The 16,159-nt window shown below is 41.5% G+C and overlaps 2 protein-coding genes across 3 annotated transcripts in view; both read right to left on the bottom strand.

The window, feature by feature from the left end:
- Positions 1-16,159, bottom strand: part of LOC123969872 (bMERB domain-containing protein 1-like) — a 37,695-nt gene that overhangs the window by 11,425 nt on the left and 10,111 nt on the right. The gene's annotated exons all lie outside the window — the stretch shown is intronic.
- LOC123969871 lies at positions 14,192-16,053 on the bottom strand. 2 transcript variants are annotated; one of them, XM_046047628.1, is made up of 6 exons: positions 15,962-16,053; positions 15,679-15,774; positions 15,391-15,590; positions 15,131-15,295; positions 14,743-14,987; positions 14,192-14,633 (listed from the first exon to the last, which is right to left on the bottom strand). In XM_046047628.1, the coding sequence occupies exons 1-6, from the start codon at positions 15,965-15,967 to the stop codon at positions 14,515-14,517; spliced, it is 831 nt and encodes a 276-aa protein (XP_045903584.1). In that variant the 5' UTR covers positions 15,968-16,053; the 3' UTR covers positions 14,192-14,514. The 2 variants fall into 2 exon arrangements, with proteins under 2 accessions (XP_045903584.1, XP_045903582.1); XM_046047626.1 differs by having other exon boundaries at positions 15,679-15,998.

Here is a 16,159-nt window from a genome sequence, read left to right as displayed (position 1 = left end):
AATATGAAGTCGTAGTCCGACAGAGCTAACGACTCTAACAACAACACTGGAACCGGATGTGCATGGAAGCTAGCAGCTGAGAAGCTCCAGTGAAGATAAATCAACGTTGAAATCTCAAAAACTAAAGTAAAAAGCTAATTTAATAAAAGCAGTTAACTCCAGGCTCCTCCCGCGAGTAATCGGTGTAGTTGTCAGAGCCGAATCCGACCGACTATGGGTGTTTATTTGTCCAATGGTTGCAGCGTTGCACCCTGCTCCTCTTCAGCAGCTCTCAGCCGGCCAGCAGATTTTCAATCCCCTGCTCTGCCCGGCCCTCTCCACACAACGCTCTGAAGCCTCAGTGACGTACAGATAATCTCAACACTGATAGGTTATCGCGACTCAGCGTCATGCGACTTTTTCGCTAGAGTTGAAAATATTCAACTCACTTGAATTCCTTCGCGTTGTCTTTGCATCGCCGGCCCCGCCCCCTTAGCGTTGCTTTGTGCCGCCCAACAGGAAATCGCGGCTCTACGTGTCTTTGCATTGACTTTGTAAACTCACCGCCCTAAACGCTCGCTTCGCTTTTGGTCTGAAAGCAGCATCACAGTGGAAGCTTCGCAGTGAAACAAGTATCATGCCATTTTGGCGATATGGGGGTGCCCCATGTCTGATTTTACATAGAACTACCAGTTTTCTCCCAATAAGTTAATATTATATATATTACAATATACATTTCAACATTTAATGCTGTAAATAAACATGTAAAAAGAATTAAACTTTCAATAAATGTTTTTAAAAGTGCGTAAATAAATCCAAAATTGTAACCCCAACACTGGATCGTCAGTGCGCATGTGTAAGCATAGCGTGTGTGTGTGTGTGTGTGTCTTCTTGCTGAAGAGAAGGAGACGCTGGTGTTGTGGCGAGGACTTTCGGATAATTTATCACCCTTGATGAAGCACACAAAGAATATTTTATCATTTTTAAATAGCCAGCTACTTGAAATAGACCCGCGAGGAACCGCAACGTGCATGTAGTTGTCGGCAGCATGGAATGCACGCAAAACTCACACAAGACCGGTGAATGGCAGGCGAGAGAGAGAGAGAAAAGGGTCTTCTAAAAGCCTCAGTTTGGGCCCATGTCCACCAAAACATTTTTTTCTGACGCCAGCGTCTTTTTTCAATTCATTGCAATGGGAGCGCCGCATTTTTACTAGCTGATAAAAACGCCAGGAGCTTGACGAGGCGCTGAGCGTTTTTTTTCCGGTCATCGAGAGTTGAAAAATTTTCAACTTTGGGAAAAACGCTACACTCGTCACTGTCACTTTTTACCCAGCCGTCCGTTGCCATAGTCCTGGAGAAACATAAAATAAGGACGAAGCAGTTGTACACTGCACCATTTGAGAGAAACTGTGAACATGTGAAAGAACTCCGTTATCAATATGTCCAGTTAAGATGTCCATTAAAACTGTGTATTTACTGTATTTTAGAGAGTAATGGAGCTGGAAGCCTGGGAAACTGCACATACATTCATCTTTGTGGATGAAGCTGGATTCAACCTGGCAAAAACACGCCACAGGGGAAGAAATGTGATTGGACAGAGAGCAACCGTGGATGTCGCAGGGCAGAGAGGAGCTAACATCATGATGTGTGCAGCACTGTCCAATGATGGTTTGCTGTTACACAAACCACTCATTGGCCCCTACAATACGGAGAGGCTCATGTCTTTCCTGAATGACCTGCAGAATTGCCTTGCACCAGCGGAGGAGAGAGGAGCAAGAAACTGCCCTATCTTTGTTGTTGTGTGGGATAATGTGGCATTCCACCACTCTGCTGCAGTTACAGACTGGTTCACTGCACATCCCTGGATGTCAGTACTGTTCCTGCCTCCATACTCCCCCTTCCTAAACCCCATAGAGGAGTTTTTCTCAGCAGGGAGATGGAAGGTGTATGACCACCATCCACATGACCAGATGACCTTACTGGATACGATGAATGCGCGATATGGAGACACTTCTCCTGGAGACTGCCAGGGTTGGATTAGACATTCCAGAAGATACTTTCCAATATGCATCGCCAGGGAAGACATAAGATGTGATGTTGATGAGAACTTGTGGCCAAATGCAGAGGGAGGACTAGCACCCTGAAGTACTGTACATTATGTGTGTTTGAGGTGTTTCTTATTTGTATTACTGTATAAATTTTTCAGTTTGCAATACTATCCACAGATATAAAGGATAAAGAAGCAAATTGCTGCATTTCTGTTGCATTCTTGTTACATACACTTTAGTACCATCAAAGTGAAAATATGTTATTGTATAATGAAAACCTAATTTATTCGCTCACGCTTCAAAGATAAAAGTCCTTCATTTATGTAATGCTCCCTGTTGTCAGTTTTTTGTAGGCCAGTGTGTTATGAGTGAGACTGTATGCTTTCTAATCCAATTGAAAAAAACTGTAAGTAGGCTACCCTACTTGCAGCACATCGCTTCCACGGAAATTATGTATTATAGCAACCACAGCGTCTCGAAAAAAAACACTGCGCCTCCCTAGTGCTCCCAGCTAGGCGTTTTCAGAAGCGCAGGTGGCGTTTTCAGCTGGCAAAAAACGCTTTGGTGGACACGGGCCCTTAAGCTGGAAATTTGAATGAATAGAGACTGCAGCTCTGCAGCTTCTCAAGATTAAAGCCATGTGTAAACCCCCCCTGCTCGCAATCGCGGCGCACAAAAACAGTCAGTCAACTATAAGCAGAACTTGATGATTCTGATTCGACTATGTAAATCCTTAGTCGGGGACAGCCCTACAACACAGCTATATATACTGTATGTCTGCACATACAAACTTCTTCTGTATGCACACAAGTATACACCACTAAAAAAAAAACTTTCAAACACACACACATACATATACACAGACCAAGAAAGCTATTAGCCCTCTATTACCTGTCGCTTTGGAAATGTCAAGACACCATTATGTATAGTTGTACTGTGGTCTTTGCTCAGCTCACCTTTGGTATTTCTTTTTTTTGCACCTGAGATGCCAGCAGGTCCAGTGTTATGGTAATGTTCATTTTGATAAGCCGGCAATGCGACTTGATAGACAGGCCTTGGAACAATAGAAGCTCCAGCCCCATTGCTCTTGGCGGTAGGGCAAGGACACAAAGGAGACATAATGAGCAGAGATAGCATTGTGATGGGAGGCTGCAGATGCGAGAGAGGGTATTGTGTGTGTGTGTGTGTGTGTGTGTGTGGGGCGGGTGATGGCGTGGGAGGAATCATGTACACTAGTTTGATTGTGTGTTTGTGTGTGGGAATCTGTGCGTGCGTGAGTGGTAGAGAGAGCGAAACCAAGTGTCAATGTGTCTACCAATCAATCATTACGATGAAAGACAGCGTATTGTCAGCATAGTGTGTTTGTGTGAGCTTGCGTTTGTGTGTGTGTAGTGTGTTTCACAGAAATACACAAAGCTTCATAACAGGCTGATCAATAGCCTATTCAAGGGTAATGAAACAGCAGTCAATATCACCACCCACATTCTGGCTCTGATGACAGCCCCCCTCCAGCCTCCTTGTATCTGTTCCACCTACTGTCTGTCTGTCTTTCTTTCCCCTTTTGCCTCCACTTGTTTCTCTCTAGCTGGATGAATTAGAAGGCACAAGACTGTCAAAAGCCAAAATCTTGACTGAGATGAATAAAAATTCTGAAGGTGTTGTGCATTGTTGTCTTCAGATTATATACTGTATAATGTACTTAGCTGATGCATTATATTCTCCATCCATCCACATCCACATCCACATCCATGACAGCCGGTTTTCCAGATATACATCACAACTGACAGCACAAGAGAAAAATCTGCAATGTGAAGCAGGGTTAAATTAGGGCATATGTTACAAAAAAGAACTGAAAAGTACTGAAATCAGCAACATGCCTCCTCCGGTGCTGATCCTTGTAGGGTGCCTCTCCCTCGCTGAGAAGTACTACCATGCAGTAACCTAAACCAGGTTACACTGCAGGGCTGCAACTATCAACTATCTTCATAAAGCATAAAGTTTTTCAGTGCTGTTGCTCTCAGGTCCAATTCAAGGCAGCTCAATCAGGAGACACTTCACATACCTACATACTTTCAAATTGGATCATAATTTAGAGCACTGAAGACAAACATGGTTCTTTATTAAGCATAAACTACATAAAGGTGCAATATTGTGACACATTCAGTGTTAACGTGGATTTTTCACTGCTTAACAGAAGATGTTCATACTAGAGCTTGAGTCAGGAGGAAGGAGAAGAAAAGGCTCATTTGAGTGTTTCAGGACCAATATGATTAACTGTTGTTAGAATATGTGAAAAATGTATCTTTTCTTTGCCCCCTCTTTATGGGACCGCACGCCATTCATACATGTGGCTTTACAGGACTGGTATGAATTGAAATTAAATCTAATTAAACAATGTCGCACTGGTTGTCTTGGCAACCACTGGGAGCAGATCTATGCTGTAAAAATAGACTTTCCTGTCTGTGCCGAGGCGGCTAGCTTCTCTTTGTCATTTACTCTGCACTTCTCTGTTGTGATATCATTAGCCAGCCAAAGGAGTGTAGAGGGTAAAGACTGTGTGAACAAGTGCTGTAGGATATCAGAGGTGTGCGTTTAGCACCTGGCAGGGAGAAGCATTTAGAGGAATGATTTGGGGTATTACATGCTGATTACACCGTCACCCTGCTTATACACTGAGTGAGCAGAGAAATAATAACAGAAAGAAACCTGTATGATGTAATGCAATGCAATACAGCGGCACTGCAATAAATACTACTTCATTACAATGTTCTACATCAGGTGTTTATGTGTTGAATCCGTGCTATGGTACAGTTTAAGGCATAGACTGTATACCTGCTACTATGTAGTGGCACTACATCATTGTATTATTTTAGTTTATTATTTTCTGCCTGGTTTACAACTTTGAGCAATCAAAATGATCAGAAACACTGTACTGTAATGTAATTTTAAGTTGGACTCCATTATAATTTTAGCACAACAGTTACACTTTCTATTTTCTTGGTGACACGCGATGCATTTACAAGAACAATGTGTCTAACTATCATTTTTGTGTTTTGCAGTATTTTTTTGAGTGCAGATCTGTTTGGGAGTATTTTCTCAGACTCAGCGACGTGGTGCTCTGTGAGCTCTGCAAATTGTAAATGACTTATCACAGCAGCACAAAATGCTTTTCACGAACACCTGAAGCTAAATCATCCTGGAGCACTTAACGGCAGCAGGTCAGCAAAGCAAATCCTGTTTCCTTTTTGTCTCCATACAAGCATCATATATCAGGATAATAATAACACGATGAACATTTTTCTGTTAGTACGAGTCACTTAAAAGAGATTTTCTAAATGTTTCTTCATCGCCCCCATCATTTCCCCACTGCTGTCGTGGTAACATAAGGTTACACCATGCGTCCATCTAATATTCGAACATTTCATATTTTCTATCTATTTAACAGCTACGTATGAGTGAGAAAATGGCTCATTACAAACCGTTGTTACAGTCTGTAAATCGTTTTAGTTTTTTCTTTGCCCCAAATTGATGCAGAAATACATTTGCCAGTAATTATCTTACTGAATATTACTCAGTGATTAAATAAATCCATTCAGATTGCAGATGTGTTCAGGGTGAAATGTAATGTCAAAATATTGTGAAGTAACATCATCAATGTCTTAAGGTTTTTCTGAGATAGTTTTGAAGTGGATATGGCAAACTGTCTAGAAGTACTGTACATCATCACGGCAAAATGTAGTCACTTCCAGTTGCCAGTAGGCTTGTACAGTATATGTCTTCAGGGCGGGACTCTTATCAAACGTGTAAATTTGATACAGATGTGAGCATGAGCATGAGCATGTACATGCAAGTATGGACCCTGTAAATCGTCAAAAAAGCTGACTTCCTGTTGGTTGTAGGGCATCACTCCCAGAGGCTTTGTTGTAGGTCTGAACATGATATATCTGCCACGAAAAGTTTTTGGAATTTGGTGAAACACGGCCTTGGGGCTGCTTTTTAAGGTGTGCTAGCGAGCCATTTTCCATTCGCAACAACCATTTCACATGTACATTTTCACCAAACTTGAATTTTGTACGAAGCTTTCGAGCATTTGTTTAGGCCACCTAAAAATGCGATACATTTGGGAAAAAGAATTCCTAGCATTTCAATAGTAATAATATTCGAAGTAATGGTAATAATTGTAGCAGAGGGTGTCGAGCAGGAACATGGGGGCATCAGGAAGTCCGCTACCACAGATCCAGACCCCACAGGTCCGGAGCCAGAAACACCTGCAGAAAGTGACAGAAAGAAAGAGGAGAGGGAAGAGAAAGCACAAAACTATGAGAGAGGGAAAAGGTCGAGTTAGTAACATACATTTCCACAAATGAACACCACAAAGAAAGGGAGTGATAACAAAGCTATGATTTTTGCCATAAAGCACTCAAGTGTAATCACTCTCACCCTCCTTGTACTCGGTCAAAGTCCTTTGTTTGTTTCTTTGTACCTTTGTTTGTCATCTTGTGATGTATCTACCCTGAAATGGAAGATGAGGTAACTGAACACCACAAAGTTTGGAAGGGGGTCAATGCACCTCAAACATAAAAAGAAAATCAAAAAATAAACTCCAGGCAAACCTAGTTTGGACAGCACCCAATGTATCAAAACAAGTTTCATGGCATGGGGTCTAGACATGATTAGACCTTTTCTTATTTTTCTTTTAGTGAAAACCGAAGTCAACCGTTTCCATGTTTGATAAATCCAGGCGGCCCACCAACATCTCCGCTGTATGTATAAACGGAAACAGCTTGGTAACTAAATGTATTTGTGTTATTAAATGACGCTCTACTTGCCACAACATGTAAATTAACATTTATGTCACAACAAACAGCCAAGAAGTCTAATGGTTGAATAGACATAAGATCATTGTTAGCAAATGATGCCTCACCTTTTTCCTCAGTGATAATTTATTTACTCCTACCTCTCCCTTCTCTCGCTGCTCCTTGCCTGTCTCCCTTTGGCTCAGATTATTTTCTGCACTGTTGTGAAAATTATTCATGAAAACCAACACAGAAATGGATACTGGATCTCTAGCTTCTTTGATGCATTCAGGAGCATATATCAGACCCACAGTCAGACAGATCATCCCTGTCACAAATAGACAAACTCACTATATTTCTAGAGAACCGGGAGACACAAACACTCCTTTTCATGGGAACTATTACATTTTCAAAATCACCCATCTCACAATGGCAACTAAGACGTTGTAAATAACAATATTAACAATCTGCCTACAGAAATAACTTCACAAGCTGAAGCTCGTGCTCAATGGTGTACCCGCACTGAATGTTTAAAGCTATTATGGTTGATTAGACCTCTTGTCAGGACTATTTCAGATACTGTGTTATGGTAATGTTCATATACTGATGACAGCTCTGTGACTCTCCCGTTTTTGCAGTCTTTCCAGCACCTATTAGGATTATTCACATGTGGTAGTTTTAGGTAAATGGAGTTGGAGCAGTGACAGTAAACTCCCAGCGTGGCTCCACCTAACTTCAAACTGAGAGGACACATTATCAGCCATGATAACTGAAAACACCTGTGTGAGCGTGTGGAGCTTAGAAAGCCTTGATACACAAGTGGTGTTGCAAAGCCATTTATGCCCAATTGTCCACATGGCCATAAGGCATTTACTAACAGTGTCTGTACATTTTGTGTGATAAATTCAGTGTCTACAAAGTTGTATTTTTTAGTGGAGCTACCAGCAGAGTTTTAGGGGCAGGACCATACACCAATCATGCCACTTCCAAACTTACATAAATCAGAATCAGAATCAGAAGGAGCTTTATTGCCAAGTAGTGTTTTACACATTCGAGGAATTTGCTGTGGTGATAAGGTGCTACACGTAGACAAACATACAGTCAACATAAATAAATGTAGAAATATATAAATATGGAATAGAAGAACAACGTTGTATACATTAATCTGGGTCTGTGCCGTGCAGAAGTGACGTGATGGAAGAGAATATTGTGTACATATAAATATATAAACTGACAACATAAAAATATACAACAAAAAAGATCAACATTCAACAACAAATATGTGCGACGTTCCAGGTCTGTGCCCGACACGAGGTGAAACAGTATTTACATGTGCAGAGAGATTTGTATCATTTGCAAGGGGGGAGTGTCAGTAGGGGACCCAGGCCTTGTTAATGAGGCTAGCTGCAGATGGGAAGAAAGTTTTTGTGGCGAGAGGTTTTGGTCCGGATGCACCGCAGCCTCCTGCCAGAGGGGAGAGTCTGAAACAGTTTGTGTCCGGGGTGGGAGGAGTCAGCTGGAATTTTTCCTGCTCGCCTCAGAGTCCTCGAGGCGTACAGTTCCAGAAGAGAAGGAAGATTGCAGCCAATCACATTCTCTGCAGAGCGAATGATACGCTGCAGCCTGCCCTTGTCCCTGGCAGTGGCAGCAGCGTACCAGATGTTGATGGAGGAGGTGAGGATGGATCCAGTGATGGCGGTGTAGAAGTGCACCATCACTGTCTTTGGCAGGCTGAACTTCTTCAGCTGCTGCAGGAAGTACATCCTCTGCTGGGCCTTCTTGGTGAGGGAGGTGATGTTCAGTTCCCGCTTGAGGTCCTGGGAGATGATGGTGCCCAGGAAGCGGAAGGAGTCCACAGTGGTGACTGGAGAGTCACACAGGATGATGGGGGAGGGTGAGGCTGTGCTCTCCATGTCCACGACCATCTCCACAGTCTTCAGAGCGTTGAGCTCCAGACTGTTCTGGGTGCACCAGGTCACCAGATGGTCGATCTCCCAACTGTAGGCGGACTCATCCCCACCTGAGATGAGCCCAATGTCAATGTCATCCGCAAACTTCAGGAGCTTGACTGGTGACTGGAGGTGCAGCTGTTGGTGTACAGGGAGAAGAGAGGGGGGGAAAGAACGCAGCCTTGAGGGGAACCAGTGCTGATGGTCCTGGAATCAGAGACATGTTTTCCCAGCTTCACGTGCTGCTTCCTGTCTGTCAGGAAGTCTGTTATCCACCTGCAGGTGGAGTCAGGCACGTTCAGCTGAGAGAGCTTGTCCTGCAGCAGGGCCGGGATGATGGTGTTAAAAGCAGACCTGAAATCCACAAACAGGATCCTGGTGTAGGTTCCTGGGGAGTCCAGGTGCTGGAGGATGTAGTGAAGGGCCATGTTTACTGCATCATCTACAGACCTGTTGGCTCTGTACGCGAACTGCAGGGGCTCCAGGAGTGGGTCTGTAATGGATTTTAGGTGGGACAACACAAGGCGTTCAAAGGACTTCATAACCACAGAGGTCAGGGCGACGGGTCTGTAGTCGTTTCGTCCAGTGGTCCTTGGTTTCTTGGGGACAGGGATGATAGTGGAGGCTTTGAAGCAGGCTGGCACATGGCATGTCTCCAGTGAGGTGTTAAAAATGTCTGTGAATACTGAAGACAGCTGATCAGTGCTTCAGGGTGGATGGGGAGACAGAGTCCGGCCCAGCTGCTTTGCGGGGTTTCTGCCTCCTGAAAAGACCGTTGACTTCCCTCTCTGTGATGGAGAAAGGAGGGGAGGGGGTGAAGCTGAGCGGAGGAGTCACAGGGGATGGTGTCCGACTGACTCTCAAAGCAGCAGTGGAACTGGTTCAGCTCATTTGCCAGGTGAGATCTGTCTGAACCCCCTCCAGACAGAAGTGGTGTCGTTTGCAGAGAACTGGTTCTTTAGTCTCTCTGTGTACAGTCGTTTAGCTTCTCGCACCTCCCTGCTAAACCTGTACTTTAATGCCCTGCACCACTCCTAAATGCCTCCGCCTTTTCCAACCTTAGGTGTCTGAGTTTAGCTGTAAACCAGGGTTTGTCATTGTTATAACTCACCCTGGTCTGTGTTGGAATGCAGCTGTCCTCAGAGAAGCTGATGTAGGACGTCACAGCCTCTGGAAACTCATCCAGATTGTTGGTAGCATTCTTGAAAACATCCCAGTCAATGCAGTCTAAACACGCCTGGAGGTCCTCAAAAACTTCACTAGTCCACTTCTTTGATGTCTTCACTACAGGTTTACAGAGCTTTAGTTTTTGCCTGTTAGCAGGAATCAGATGGACCCTCACGTGATCAGCTAACCCATGTCCTCTTCTTCGCTCTCACAATCTGCATTCCCCCCCCCCCCCCCCCCCCCCCCCCCCCCTTTCTCTACCTTGTTTCTGCATCTACTCCCTCTTCTCCGTGGTATCATTAGGGGTACTGTCGTGCCCAGGCGCTATGGCAGATTCTCCCTACGGTAGCTTACCCGCAATGCCTCGAACACAGCGAGCAGCATTGCAATGCTTGCTTCTTGTTGTCCATCAATAAAAGAACAGAAAAGTATCCATTGGTGGCGTGGTCCTTTCTAGTGAAGCTTGATGATCATGAAATGAAAATACTGGCGGCTCTGTTACAGGCGTTTCAGCTAATGCAGACTTTTGTCTATTTTACAGCCATTATTCAGATATACAGTGGCATATATGTTGGGATTTCAATTAAAAGCTAAAACTAAACATCATAATGAGCTAATTACCAACCCTTTGGCCCACAGATGTCCAGTCTGACAAAAGTGCCACTTATGACTACTCTCGAAGATAAACAGCCTGAAAATTAGTGATCTCGTCTTGGTTTGCTGATTAAACTCTTCTTGTTCAGGAGTGCCTTCATCTCCTTAACTCCATTTCCTGTAATCACTTGGATCGTGGCAGAGGGGCCCTCTGAGAGCCAAGTGGCACCCTGCCCATGTAGGAGAAACTAATCAAGTAAATAGGGGTTGACTTGTAATTTGTCAAGTCAAAACCCCCCCGTTGACCTGCAATAGAGGTGTTGTGGAGAGGTCAAAGCCAGAGTTAGATATTTAATAGCAGTATTTACCTTTTCACTTACTTAGAGAAATGGGTTGAGGTGTGCCAGGGGGATTTAATTACAAAAACAGGCAATTGCCTACTATTACTGTATTTGTTTTGTTTTATTTGAATGTTTTTACATTATATGAGTAATAGTTCTTCAAGAGTACGTCGTAAAAAAATTTAAAAATGCTTACAAATAGAATCCTATAGTACAATATGTGTATTATTTTCCAGTGTATTTAGAATTAGTTAAAGTGATATTGGATGTTCTAGTCCCGGATATTATAAGATGTAATTTAAGTCATTTATTTTACCTAATATAAATCAGTGGGTGCATGCATGAGTCTCTTTGAAGTGAACATCCAAGCTATTTTCACAAATATCTTTGCCACTAATTGAACTGACAAAGCAGATTCTTGATCATCAGCTCAAATAAATGATAGATGTGCTTGTCATCTATTCTGTCAAGGCCCCAGATTTTTTTCTGATGGTATTCTGTATACCACATACACCAGGGGTCAGCAATTAGCTTTCGCCATGCTTAATTTTTTTAAGCATTGTTCAGTGAGGGGGCCAACATAGTTTATTTGTGTACTATATTTTTTGCATTATTTTTTACGTATTTTTAATATGTGTAATAATATAGTACCATAAGAATTAAACAGAATTATTAAACTTTTTTGATGTTAGATCTTTCTCATTAGTCTATGTTACTGTACAACTCGTTTGGCAAAAAATTGCTCATGTACACAAATGTATAAAACTTTCTATCAGCACGCCATGTTTTTGTGTTTGAGACACAAATCATTGATTAGATTTTTTGTTGCATGTTCATGTTTATTCAGATTTACACAAGCTTGTTATTTAAATTTTTATCTACAAAAGATTTGTGAAAAATTATGCAAGCTGAGAAAGAGGACTTTCATTGGGGAGCTGAATAATTGGAGGGACAGATTTGGCCGACGGGCCACTATTTACCACTATCACTGACAGATGCAATAGATACCTATCCTTCAGTACAGTATGACTCTTAAAAAACCATAATACTAGAGTTTGCACTACCATACCCCTTATATCTTCACATATATATTTGTAGAATTGTTTTTACCAATCATGTATGAGATTTATTTAAGGGGTTACAAGATGATCACCAGGGTAGAAAATTAAAATTTAAAAAATCTGCTTCTCAAAACTATGGAACATCCAAAGTGACAGAACTGAATGAAAGAATAAATAAATAAATGGGGAAATAAATGCAAGAAAGAATGAATAAATAAAAGAATAAATAAATAAATGCGGAAATATATCAAAGAAAGAATGAATGAATAAAAGAATAAATACATAAGTGCAGAAATATATCAAAGAATGAATGAATAAAAGAATAAATAAATAAATGCAGAAATATATCAAAGAAAGACTGAATGAATAAAAGAATAAATACATACATTTGCTTTTGCCTTTCCCCAAGGAGACTTATTGTCATTGCTTTTCCCTTAGAGACCTATTGTCATTGCTTTTTCCTTAGAGACCTATTGTGTATTGCTTTTTCCTTCCTCTTCCTTATCTGTCAATCAACGTGTTGTGGCCCGCCCACTAAGTCCAACTAATCACTCACAGAAGTATTTCTCTCCATGATCAGAGATGTATAAAGGTCTGATCCACACTCCGTACCAGTTGGTGGCGGTAACGCACCAATTAGTTGTTTGCCAGCTGACAATAAAAGCACAAGGAAGAAGAAGAAGAAGAAGAAGAAGAAGAAGAAGGAAAAAGAAGCTAATGTTAGACAGAACGAGCACATGTCAATGTGATCTAAATGCAGAAGTCCATTTACCGGAGATAACTGTAAGAGAGAGAGGGAGAGGAAGAGGGCGGAGAGGCAGAGGTGTTGGAGGTGCTGTCAGGGCAAGGAAAGGCAGAGGACCTACCTAGAGTGATGGCTCAATAGATGACGAAGAAAGAGTGGAAGCCCTCTAAAGGAACCCAAGGTTACCGAGGTTTGTATTTATAAGGTTATTGTAACGTTATTATATTCTGACCTGTTTGCACTTTATGACAAACCCCAGCACACAGTGATAATGTTATTTACATAGCAGCATCTGTGCACATGTACCCCTGGTACTGTAACGTTAGATAATAGTATCATTTACTGGCAACAATGATTATATGAAGCCATATTATACAAGTTGAGCAAACACTGGCCAGCCTGCAAACCCTAATATGCAGTACCATGTTGCCAACATAATGTCATGCAACTTATAAAGCCTTATTTTATCAGAAGCACAAATTCTTTATTGATACCCGAGGGGAAATTCTTGGTCACAATTGCTAAGCTTGCATGTCAATTAAATATAAAAATTACTAAATCTAAATCTAAATAAAGGTAATGTGGACATGTAAAGTAATTTACAGCATCAACAGAAGTGTAATGATAAATAGTAGTAGTGCATTAAATATTAATAGTAATTATGAGTACCGGTATATTTCATTTGGAATGGATACAATCTTAAAATCAACATCGAGAGTAACCAGAATATTGAAGCAGAGAATATTGCATATTGAGTATTTTTCCCTGTGTCCTCTTTCTTCAGACTTCTTCAAGAGATGACCCTTGAAGAATACAGAGCTCTCTACCCTTCTGCTGGAGAGGCAGCCAGGCCTGGTCTTTGATGCCTTGATGATGCATCAGCGCAGACATGGTGCCCCACCTTCTGCCGGAGTGCCAGTAGTACCTTGGTGTACTTGTGGTAACTGTAGGAAAATGCTGTGGCCAGGAGCAAGCGAACTGTGTGAGCCTACTGCTACACTTCTCCCAGTACTGCCTTGAAGAAGGCTTTATTCGCATTCACAGGCAGTACCGGTAGGACATTACAGCATTAGGCAACATCTGGGAGCCTGGGGATGACAACAGGGAGTACCGCTATGGTGCCTATAGACACTTCAGCTATTGGCAACATGGAGCTTTAGGCCAGGGAAACCAACTTGTCGTCCCTAGTTGTTGTGTTGGGAGGATTAGAGACAAGTTCCCTGATCCTCAAGGACACTACACGGGTTTTATTCCTGGACTGTGAATTTCCTTCCAGGCCCTCTGGCATGGTCATACCGTTTCACACAAATACTCACAAACCTGCCTCAGCATCATCAAGGCATCAAACAAATGTACATAGTTAACATTTGATTTATTATTACATTTCTATATATATTTATTCATATTTCTCCCCTCTTTATTTAAATTTGATGTATGCTTTATAGTTATATAGTGTTATAGTTGTTCAACTGCAGTTCTATGGTATCGAAAAAATAAAAAGGTAACAAATAGAAGCACATGGTGTTTTTATTTTCATTATATACATTTGAACATGTGTTTAGAATTTCAAACTTTGCCATGACATTTCCAATTCCAGTTAGTTTAGTTATTTATATTTACATAATAGGGGACAGCTGTAGCCTTACTTATCATTACTGTTCAAATTGTAAACTGTAATTTAGGCTACCTACTGAAAATAATATGCGCTGGTCACAGTGTACTTAGCAGAATAAGATGAAATGTGTACAAATTGGAAAAACATTACATTACCACTGGAGGAGGGTAGGAACAGAATTTAATGTTAATAAATTTCTCTTTTTGAAGAGTAAAAGCTATGACTTTGTCAGTGAAGTTCTTTCCCTCGTGATCCTGCCTGACAAGTACCAGGACACATGCAAGGTGATCTCCTCTGGGGATCCTTCCACATCAGATGCTGGTTGGAATAATGGTCCTGTTGAAGACAGTGCCATCAAACATAGTTACAGACTATATTGTAATGTAAATATTATTCAGTGACATGTAATATGGTACAACATAGGCAACAAATTTATGTAACTTACCTAGACCTCTTCTGATTTGTCTCTGTAACAAGTCTGATGTGGCTGGTGCAGGTACGGGGGGCACCAAACCAAGCTGTCTGGGGTCATCTGGGAGAAGGCTCCTCCTTCTAGGCATCCCCACTCCACTTGTGAGTCTGTTCTTCACAATCCTTCTTTGTAACTTGTAAATGTATCCGTAGGTTTTTTCAGATTTCAAGGCATATACGCTGTATCTTCTAGCATTCTTCTTATACAATCTTTTGAAACTGAAATTACACAAATTACAACCATTTAATATCAGTTTGTAAGTAGAACAAGAGAAAACCGTGAGTGTAAAGACAATCAATTGCATATAAAACATGGGCTGAATATTGTACTATGAATGGGAATATTATAAAGTAAAACGTACATCTCTTTGCCGTCCAACGTTTTCATTGTTGGTCGGTTCCGGTGGAAATTGTAGTCCAAAGCAGCAAGCAGAACTCTTGCCTCATAAACTGATGGGCTGAAAGCATAGCGCTTGCTGGCATACATCAGGATATGATTCTGGAATGACTCTAGGTCTGCAGTCGATCTGATAGAACAAACAAATACATACTTCTGTGTACATGAGCAGTAAGCATAAATATTACTAATATACATCAGTGTGAAAAAGTATAGCCACACTACCTGAATTGCAGATAGTTGTGAACATCTTTCTGCCACCTCTTATCGAGAACTATATCCACTAAAGCTTTGTGGCACTGGGAGTCTCTCTGGATCCACATCTTTCCCCGCATTTGATCCAATTCAAGGTGCCCGTGTTTGCAACTTCCCTTAGTCCAGGTGTGAATGTTGCAGACATGGTGAAGGATGCCAACCCATAATGCCTGCAAGACATAAAAATGCACTATAAATATGTCCTTAATATAGCAATTAATGAAATTACTCAAAGATATAATAAAATTGTGTGCTTACAAGAAACTGCCCACGTGTGTCGGCAGTCCACCGAAAATGGTTGACTATGTCCTTCAGCAAGTTGAAGAGGATGGACTCTCCTTTTATCTTTGCTGCCTTGAAAAGAGAAAAATAAATATTACTGTAAAATACAGGCATTCAACTATAGTCTGTGTGTAGAGGTGAAAGTATAAATGTTCAACACTAAATGACTACACCAAATGTCTAGAATGAGTAACACATCTTCTGGCAGAGGAAAGTAAACAAAATCTGTTGTCTTTGAGTGCAATGAAAACTTCCATACCGTCATCCATCAACTGCACATAGTTCAATAACCCTGATTCTTCGCACCATGCCATATGTCCAGACTGTGATGAATTCCAAGGGCCTTGTATTTGCCTTTGTCTGGGTCTATGAAGTGGTAAATAATGTCATGTTACTATAATATTTATATTGCTGTTATACACATGCATCCATACAATATATCACATGAATACTTACT

The sequence above is a fragment of the Micropterus dolomieu genome, linkage group LG04 (assembly GCF_021292245.1).
Source record: "Micropterus dolomieu isolate WLL.071019.BEF.003 ecotype Adirondacks linkage group LG04, ASM2129224v1, whole genome shotgun sequence".
In the NCBI taxonomy this organism is placed as follows: Eukaryota; Metazoa; Chordata; class Actinopteri; order Centrarchiformes; family Centrarchidae; genus Micropterus; species Micropterus dolomieu.
This window is presented reverse-complemented; position numbering and strand designations above follow the sequence as displayed.

What these genes read in the sequence shown, in the direction of transcription:
- LOC123969871 (XM_046047626.1), bottom strand. Translation starts at nt 15,816, where the DNA reads ATGCCTGTATTTTACAGTAATATTTATTTTTCTCTTTTCAAGGCAGCA. An exon ending in ACACACGTGGGCAGTTTCTT is followed by an intron (nt 15,591 to 15,678) that starts GTAAGCACACAA and finishes TATGTCTTGCAG; the next exon opens with GCATTATGGGTTGGCATCCT. An exon ending in ACGTTGGACGGCAAAGAGAT is followed by an intron (nt 14,988 to 15,130) that starts GTACGTTTTACT and finishes GTGTAATTTCAG; the next exon opens with TTTCAAAAGATTGTATAAGA.